Source organism: Octodon degus, unplaced genomic scaffold (assembly GCF_000260255.1).
Source record: "Octodon degus isolate 3935 unplaced genomic scaffold, OctDeg1.0 scaffold00163, whole genome shotgun sequence".
NCBI lineage: Eukaryota > Metazoa > Chordata > Mammalia > Rodentia > Octodontidae > Octodon > Octodon degus.
In genome coordinates, this window is record NW_004524739.1 from 2365419 (window position 1) to 2375464 (window position 10046).

Genomic DNA, 10046 nt, shown 5'->3' on the forward strand with positions numbered 1-10046 from the left:
CACACACACACACACATAAATAAATAAAATTTTAAAAAAAATTAATTTATTTATTTTGTGGTACTAGGGATTGAACTTGAGACCTGGCTTTTGCCAGGCAGGAGCTTGTGCTGCTGAGCCCTATCCCCAACCCTAGAAATTCTTGTGTATTTGTTGTTTGTTTATTTAGGTGGTAATGAGATACATTCCAGATGTTTTTTTTTAAATTTTTGATCACTCAATTGCCCGGACTAGGCTCTTAGATCCTCCTGCCTCAGCCTCCCAAAGTGCTAGCACTATAGGTGTTAACCACCACACCTACTTGATGTGTTCTTGCAAACTCCCTTTCTACTGTGGCTCTGACCCTGGAGAGTTCCAGTGAAGCTCCAAGTCAGGAAAAGAGGGTGTGGGCTTTTGGGCTGTGCCGCTCAGCAGCTAGAATGTGGTTGGCAGTCTCCTCCCCTTCCGCACTTCAGCTCTGCAGTGTGCACTCTGGAATGACAGGCATTCCTGTGTGAAGAGAGCCAGCGTGAAGACATATTTGTAAGAACCACAAGTGCCCAAGCCAGGATACAGGAAAACAAAGCTCCAGCAAATTTACTGACCTCATGCTGTTTCCTGACATTTGGCCGTGACAGTAAGAGAAGATTTCAGGTCTCCTTCTTTTGTGGATTTATCTTTTAAGAGGAGTTTGCTTTTGACTGGGACAGTTTGTTGTCGTGAGCTACATCAGACAGTATAATCATGGGGCAAGCTGATGTCTCCAGACCGGTAAATCCAGATACAGTTGGTGAGTAATAAAGCAGAGAATACAAAATCTTGACACAGACAAGGTAGATTTACTGGTGAAGTTGAGTAGTTACAGGAATTTAAGTGCAAGAATTTTGATGTTCATAACTTTGAAAGATTTATAAATTTGTGAAGAATGAATGAAAATATGTAAGTTGCCTGTGGTATGGCTCAGTGGTAGAATACTTGGCTAGCTCTGGGCACCAAAAAGGAAGATATAAGTTGTTATCACTCAGTTATATTCATATACCACTTGCTTTTTTGTTTTACTTGATCTCCTTGGACTTTTTAATATATATCTGTGAAGTTACCCATCTGTTAGTTTCTTCCCCTTGTAGAAAATAAATACTACTGGAATTATTTATTTAGGATTCAAAGGGACATTTCTGGCATTTTAGAGGACTTGAAGAATTGCTAAATATGTGGTACAGAACTAGAACATCTGACTTCAAACAACAGGACCATTTTTAACAATTTAGTTAAAATTTTTAGACTTGGTTATATGTTTTCCAAATAAATCTCAGGCTTCTTCCATTGTGCTGGTATTTCACTTTTTCATAAGATAATATCTTGATATACAAACTTTTTAGAAGTCATTATTTTATATTTGGAGTGTTATCTTAGAGAATAGCTAGAGATCAGCCTGAGTATCGTTGAGTTTAAAGCTTATATTGTAAGTGATTTTGTTGCTGTAAGTTTATTGCCAAAACTTTGTATAGTTTTATATAAAAATGGTGATCATAACGTGGGAAAATATTTTAAGTGGATCTTTGATATAGAGTGCTAAATATAAGCAAGGTAAGGGAACACCTGTAAATTTTTGGAAATTTTACAATTTTTTAAAAAGATTTATAACTTCATGTTCATTTATAAAGCAACAGAAAACATTTTCAGTCTAATGCTGATTTTTTTTGTTTCTCAGAAGTAAAAAAATGTGACTTTTAGGAAAAATATGACCTATAATTTGATGTGATTTAGTTTCTGAAGGTGTTGTTTTCACCAGGAACTTTCCAGGTGAAATATCTATAGAAGTAATTGTCATGTGTCCTGAAACTGAGGCACATGGATCATCACCAAGTGATTATTCAGCAACAGTTTTAGGAATACAGTCAGTACATAACTCACTTTACTTTGATTACTAGGACTGGCTCTTTAGCAATTCAAAACCATTTTTAAGGGGCTGGAGAGATGGCTCAGTGGTCTAAAGCACCTACTTGGAACAAGCTTAGCAATGCACAGGGACCGCGGTTCAATCCCCCAGCACCACATGCCAGCCAGCCCCGCCCCCTGGTGGGCTGAGCTGGCCGCGCACACGCACGCGCACACACACACACAAATAAATAAATGTTAAAAAAAAAAAAAAACATTTTTAAAAAATGAATATCAAAAATGTAAAAAGGTACAGAAAAAAATGTAAAGAACTCACTAGCACTACTGCCAATTTAAGAAATAAAATTTTTAAAAAATCTATACCTCGTCTGCCCTCTCCCTATGCCTGCATTCCCTTACGGTGACATTTTCCTTATTGTTCCTAGGTTCAACTACTCTCTTGCATTTAGTAAATAGCTTGCTTTTAGACCACTAAAGTCTCCTGTGGTTTCTACTGCAATGATTAGTTCTTTATTAATAAGTATAGTAAGAACTCAAATAATACTAGACGTTTATCTGTGAGGTAGATATAAAAAGGTTTTAAAAGTATTAAACTGTTAAGTGGGTGCAACTTAGTGGCAGGTGGTATGGATGACTAATACCCGTCTAGTATCTATATACTATACGAAAGATTAGTTTCATGGTATTAACTTTTTTTTTAATTTTGGAGACAGGGTCTCGCTCTGTAGTTCTGTGTAGCCTGGCCTCACTATGTAGCTCAGATTGGCCTTGAACTCAAAGCAACTCCTGCCTCAGCCTTCTGCATGTTGGCATTATATGCATACACCACCATGCCTGGCCTTTTTTATATTTTTAAATATCAAATTCATTGGTTGGGTATATTCCCAGCTCTTAGGAGGTTGAGATAGGAGGATCTCCACAAGTTCAGGGCAAGCCTGAACTGCATCTCAAGACTGTATCTCCAAAAGAAAACTAAGGGTTGAAAATAAAAAATACAAAAAAGTTAAATATTTGTAAATATTCTTCACATTAGTTGACTCTGACTTAAAATGAAAGAAGGAAGCCCAGAACTAATAACTTTTTTGTTTTGCTTTTTGGTACCAGCAATTTAATAAGAACCTTGCACTTGCCAGACATGCACTTGTGTCACTGAGCTGTATCTCCAGCTCCCTGTATTTTCAAATAAATAACTTGTGCATGAGGGATTACATTAAAATTTATAAGATATTGTATCAGTATATAACCAGTTTTTATGGTAGGAGCTCTAAACAACTGAAGAGTATTTGAATACAGAGTGGAAATTTATGCTTCAGTGACCATTTGAAGAAATAAACAGTTAATTCATCACTTCATAGGAAAAAAACAAAAACACCTCTTAAATGAAATGTGTCAGGGCTGGGGAGATAGCTCAGTAGAATAAGTGCTTGCCTGGCAAGCTCAAGGTCCTGAGTTCAACCCTCAGTACTGCAAAAAATAAAAAAAAAAAAAAAAAAAAAAAAAAGGAAAGAAAGAAATGTGTCTGTTGGAGAAACCTTTAAGTTACCAGAATAAAACTTTTAGCTGGGCTTGGAGATGCACGCCTGTAATCTCAGAGTTTGAGTTCGAGCTGTGTAGTGCGACCCTGTACCAAATAAATAAAAGATTTTTTAAAAATAATAACAAGGGGCTGGTGAGATGGCTCAGTGGTCTAAAGCACCTACTTAGAACAAGCTTAGCAAAGCACAAGGGACCACAGTTCAATCCCCCAGTACCACATGCCAGCCCCGCCCCCTGGTGGGCTGAGCTGGCCACACACACAAATAAATAAATAAAATTAAAAATAATAATAATAATAATAATAATAACAAACTAGCACATGTCCTTAATTTGGAACAAGACCAAAGAATTTTAATATGTTCTGTCCAACCTTGTAGTCTGGAACTTTTCCTCTCTCCTCTGCCTTAATGTTTCCTTCATGTTCTTTTTTTTCCCGCTTTATTTATTTTTCATTCACTGATTAATTTTTTTTTCCCACTTGTCTTTTGCATAGCAATCTGTTGCTTTTTTTTTTTTTTTTTTTTTTTTGTGGAAGCAGGAATTGAACTCAGGCTCTTGTGCTTCCCAGGTAAGCGCTTGCAATCTGTTGCTTTAAAAGATACTGTATTTTCTCCTTCTTACCTTCATTTTCTATCACCATTTGATTCATTTTGCTCTGAAATTTGTGGTTACAGTTTCTCACCCTTGAACTGGAATAATTTAGAAGGTGATAATATGTCACACAAAGGCAAAATCCTTAGGCAGTTGCTGGATGTATAAAATTTGATGTAACTACTTAAACCGGGCATGGTAACATGTGCCTTGTAGCCCCAGCTACTCAGGAGGCTAAGGCAAGAGGATTGTTTTAGCCTAGGAGTTCAAAGCCAGCCTGAGCAGGATGATGAGACCCCCCACTTGGTGATGGGGATAACAGCAACACTGATGATACTGGTGATGTTGATCAGTGAGTTAATGGAAAATAAAGTGCTTTGGAAGAATGGGAGAGAAGCACAGTATAGTAATCAGACATTTCTCCTAAACATACAGGTGTAATAATAAATCTGAGAAAGCAAGAATAGGCATACTCTCCCCATGTAATTTTGGATTCAGGGGAAGTGACAGTGTAGCATTCTGTTATGTACTCCTTAAAAGATTTTCTGTAGTTACTGAACTTGAAATAAACAAAATTTATTGACTTTCTCTCTGCCTAGTAGGTATTCTAGATATTTTACTGTTACAGTCATACATTCCTTCTTGCTACTTCCAGGTAAACTTCGGGAAGTTAAAACTTTGTTTTTCTTCTGGGCATGGTAGCACATGCCTGTAATCCCAGTACTTGGGGGGTTGAAGCAGGAGGATCACTGCAAATTCAAGGTCAGTCTGGGCTACATAATAAGTTCAAGGCCCACCTGCACAACATGTGGAGATGCTGTCTCAGAAACAAAGCAAAACAAAAAAACAGTCCATCGGTTTGCCAAGGGTGTAATGGCATCCTCCCTTCCTCTTTGCCTCTTCTCCTTCCCCCTCCCCTCCCCTTCCTTCCCCTGCCCTTCCCTTTCCTCTCTTGCTCACATGCCATTTAGCCATGCACTACCTAGCCTTGCACTGGACCAGTGACCAATGCCCTCCACCAACCAAAAGAAAGATATTTTTTAGAACCAGAATCTCTGATTTAACTGTACTTGCAAGTGTAGAGAGACTTCTCCCTGACTATCTTCTCTTGAGTGCTTTTCCTAATTCTCTATAATCCCCTACAACCAAGTCATGCAAAATTTTCAGGAGAAGTTGTGGGCCTTTTCTAGACACAAAGCTTGCTTTGTTCACAGGTTTAGGTTCAGTAATTTTGTTGCAGTTTAACAATCCTTTCAACCCGATAATAGTCCTCTTTTAGAGGGCAAGATAAGCAAATACAATAGCATGAGTGCCATAAATTAGTGTTCTCCCTTTACAAAGTTCTGATGCTGTGAGAGTGCTGTTTACAGTGAGATTCTTCAAATGGACAAAATGCTTAGGTTATAAATATATTTGATTACTTCTTGCTTGAAGCTGGAGTATGTATCTTTAATTATATATTTTAGACTGTATATTTTAATTATATAAAAATGTGGGCAGAAATAGGACAACTTTATATACTTTAAATTTATAATCTTTTAAAAGTTTAATTAAAAAGGGCTGAAAATTAGCTCAGTGATGAGGCACCTGCTTTTCATGTGTGAGGCTTTGGGTCTGATTTTCAGCAACTCTCCCCAAAATAAAAATTGTCTGATTCACGTTAGAAAGATAAAGGGAGGTTTGATTTTATTGTTATATACTGTGCACATGTGGAAATATCACATGAACCCCATTAAAATGCATAATTAATATATTTTATGAAAATAATAACTTTGTTATGAACCAGGACTAGAACTCATGACCTTGTGCTTGCCAGGTAGGTGCTACACCACTGAACTACATCCCCATCAAAAATAATAACTATTAAAAAGCTGTAAGGTGCAAAAGATTGATGTGGGCTAAGGATATAGACCAGCAGCACAACAACTGTCTGGCAAGCACAAAGTCGTGAGTTCAGTTCCTAGTACAAAAAAAAAAAAAAAAGATTGATGTAAAATTCACACAGATACAATGGTCTTGTCACTTTTTACCAAATCTAGTGAAGGAGAGAAACAAGTAAATGGGCTTCATTTTCCAGTAATATACCTGATCATCTTGCCAGATGTACTGGCACATACTTGTAATCTCAGCACTTAGAGGCAGAGGCAGGAGGATTGCTATGAGTTCAAGCCCTTTCTAGGCTACGTAGTGAGACCCTCTCATCCCATGCAAGCACTCAGGAGGCTGAAGCAAGAGGCTAAGACAGCCTGAACTACATAGTCTCAAAACAAAACACCAGATTGTCCAACATGTGTGATTAAGAGTTTGTTGTAAATCTAATTCTAAAATGAGCAGTCTAAGGACATATTGTTTACCTTTGTATTTTTCTTAGCTCCATTAAGTTATATATGTATATATAGGAAGTAGCTAATGAATACTTCATGTAAAGATGAAAAGTGTTGTGTTTAAAAAAAATTATACATTTATTTAAGAATCACCCCTTAAGCTGGACATGGTGGCACATGCCTGTAATTCCAGCACTTAGGAGGCTAAGGCAAAAGGACCATCATGAGTTTGAGGCCAGCCTGAGCTACATAGCGAAATCCTATCTCAGTCAGTCATGCCTTAATTCATATGAGACAACTAAACTTGAACTTAAAAATGTGAATTAAGTGCTGACCAGGAGAACTGAGAATATAGATCATTGGTAGAGTACTTCCTGGCATAAACAAGTCCCTGATCTAATCCCCAGAACCAAAAACAAAAAAATAGTGTTTGTTTGTTTTGTTTTGGAGCTAGGGTCTTCCTGTTTAGCTCAGGCTGGCCTTGAACTCATTATGTAGCCCAGGCTGGCCTCAAATTTGTGGCAATCCTCCTACTTTAGCCTCCAGGGTGCTGGGATTACATGTGCCACCATGCCTGGTGAGAAAAACAGTGTTGACCAGGAAAAATCTAGTAGTTGAAGCAACTCTAGAATCCTGTATAGTGTTAGACGAAAGGAGAGGTTAGAATCCTGTTTAATACACAGTATAAAAAACAAACCTGGGTAAATGTATACCTTAGTGATAGAGAATATGTTTAGTCTATATTAGGACCTAGTTTTGATCCTGAAAAATTTTGAGCTGGGCAAGATGGCACACACTTGATCCAGCACTGAGGAGGCTGATGCAGGGAGATTGCCATGAGTTTGAGGCCAGCCTGGGCTGTTCAGTGAGTTCAAAGCCAGCCTAAACTGTAGTACTGTCCTTTCTCAAAAATTAGAAAAATAGAAATACATGATCCTAGTCAGTATTCTAATTATAAAGATAACTAGTTGAAGTTAAGTGAAGCAATGTGTGCCTATAACCCCAGCACTTTGGAAAGCTAAGGCAGGAGGATAGAAAGTTCAAGTCCTGCTTGTGGGGTCAGGGATGTAGCTCAGTGGCATAGCGCCTGCCTGGCAAGCACAAGGTTCTGTGACACCCAGTATCAAAACAAAAAGTATTGCCTGGACAGTTTAGCAAGACCCTGTCTCAAAATCAAAAATATATTGGGGCCAGGTGTGGTGGCATACCTCTGTAATCCAAGCATTCACAAGACTAAAGCAGGAAGTTCATTGCAAACTCAGGCCATTTGGGGAGAAAAAAGAGGTTCATATCGGAGCACTCTGTAAACCTAGCATTCTGGGAGGATTAAGCAGGACAATCACAAGTTAGTGGGTTAGTGAGAACCTGCCTCAATTTTAAAAGGCTTGGGGGGCTGGTGAGATGGCTCAGTGGTCTAATGCACCTACTTGGAACAAGCTAAGCCAAGCAAAGCACAGGGACCGCAGTTCAATCCACCAGCACTACATGCCAGCCAGCCTCGCCCCCTGGTGGGCTGAACTGGCCACACACAAAATAAATAAATAAATAAAACTTTAAAAAAAAAAAATAAAAGGCTGGGGATGTAACTTAGTGCAAGAGCCCAGGTTCAATCCATGGATGGATGGATGGATGGATGAATGGATAGGGAGGTAGGTAGCTGGCTGGCTTGATTAATGCAGAGACCTTCTGCACAATTCCAGTATGTATGTTGTAGGGTGGGGGGTAATTAGATAACAAAATATATGCTCAAAGTAATTTTAATGATAGGAAGCCGTCAGATATGGTGGTGAGCACCTGTAATCCCAGGACTAGGGATGCTGAGGCAGGACATTTCTTGCAAGTTCAAGATCAGGCTGGGCTACACAGTGAGCTTAAGGCCAACTTGAACTGCATAGAGAATCCTGTCTCAAAAAAACAAAACAAAACAAATAATAATAATAATAATAATAATAAATAGAGGGTCCCAGAGATGGCTCAGTGGAATAAGAGCTTCCCTGGCAAGGGCAAGGCCCTGAGTTCAGTCCCCGGTTCTGGGGAAAAAAAAAAGAAAGAAAACCAATTCTTGTTTCATAGCCTTTTCTTTTTCTGTTTCTTTTTCTTTTTCTCCCTGGCCCTCATAGCCTTTTCAAAGTTGCATTTAGGTATACTGGTAAGTGGATTTTTCTAACGGATTTTACCATTAGTCCTGTGTTCTCAGTCTGCCACCTTCCCTTCTTGAAAATACTCTTGAGCTAATTATGTACAGAAACCTTGATTGATTGGCCCAACATTATCAGGTAATTACTTGAAGATTTTACTGTTCATATATAGAACATTTGATGGGACCAAGTTCTTGTGATTTTTTTTTTTTTCTGGTATCATCATAATGGATTTAGGGGAGAAAGGGAAGATAATTTACCCTTTTCACTAGGACTGATTATGATCTATGTCTTTTTTTTTTTTTTAATACTTCATTTTGGACTCATATGATCCTCCTGTCTCAGCCTCCCCAGTGCCAGGATTACATGCGTGTGCCACCATGGCCAATTTTGGTTGCTGGCTTCTGTCCAGCACAGCATGCGGTACTGGGGATCAAACTTGAGTCCTTGTGCCAGGCAAGCACTTAGACTGTCGCACTATCTCCCCAGCTCAATCTGTATCTTCTGTTGTTGTTCAGTGCTAGGGATTGAACCCAGGACCTCGTGCATACTAGGCAAACACTCCACCAACTGAGCTACATCCTGAGACCTGCATCTTTTTTTTTTTTTTTAAATTTGTTTCAACTCAAGGCCTGAGCTACATCCCAGCTCTGTTTTGACATAGATCTCAGTGAGTAGGTTGCCCAGACTGGACTGGAACTTGTACTTCTCCTGCCTCAACCTTCCAGAGTGCTGCGATTGCAGACATGCTGTAACATGTTTGCGTGTTAGCTACAAAACATGCTGTCTAGGGGGCCTAGCCCTAGCTCGGTCCTTTAAGTGGCTGCTTCCACAAAGCTGTCAGCCTCAGGTTGCTGGAGTTCGAACCTCACAACTCTCCCGCTGGCCAAAAGTGCCCTGAAGGCATTTGAGGAACCAAAAAAAAAAAACATGCTGTCTTACAGACTTCTTTTTCTTAGGTCTTTTATCCATAAGAACCCTCCGTTGACTTAGGATTTTTTTCTTTTAGCAGGTGTTTAAGCAAAAGAGTTTGTAAAACTTTTTATAAACATTTTAAACAGTTGTAAATGTTGACCTTAAATAACTAAAAGTTGAGTTTCCACAGCAATCCTAGCATAGTCTATCTCCCACATCCCTTATCAGCACCATGACAAAGCTGTCTCAGCTTGAAGCAAGATCTAAAGTATTGTGCATAGTACTTAGTGAAGAAAAATTCCAAATACAGGATATGATTTAAAAAAAAAAAAATAGTGGCATATGCTTATAAGCCCTGCTACTCTACTCAGGAGGCTGAACTGCAGGATCACAAATTTAAGGCCAGAATGTGCAACTAAAGAGACCCAGTTTCAAAATAAAACTGAGCCAGGCATGGTAGCATATGACTATAGTCCCAGTAATCAGGAGGCTGAAGCAGGAGGATCACAAGTTTAAAGCTACCCTGCTTTACAAGTGCAAGTCCAGCCTGAACTACCTAGTGAGACCATGTCTCAAAAATTAAAATAAAATAAAATTGAAAAAGGGATTGGGAATTTAGTCTAGTAGGCTGGTTTCAATCATAGTACTAAAAAAAAAAAAAAAA

The 10046-nt window shown here is 38.7% G+C and overlaps 1 protein-coding gene across 5 annotated transcripts in view; it reads left to right on the forward strand.

The window, feature by feature from the left end:
- Phactr4 (phosphatase and actin regulator 4) overlaps positions 1 to 10046 on the forward strand; it is a 103114-nt gene that overhangs the window by 50199 nt on the left and 42869 nt on the right. For 2 of the 5 annotated variants that reach the window (XM_023703003.1, XM_023703004.1), the window contains exon 1: positions 499 to 769. The exons of the other annotated variants lie outside the window; for them this stretch is intronic. In XM_023703003.1, the coding sequence (XP_023558771.1) occupies positions 724 to 769 (46 nt within the window). In that variant the 5' untranslated portion in view covers positions 499 to 723. Of the gene's footprint in view, positions 1 to 498; positions 770 to 10046 lie in introns of those variants that run through there. 5 annotated transcript variants of the gene reach the window in all.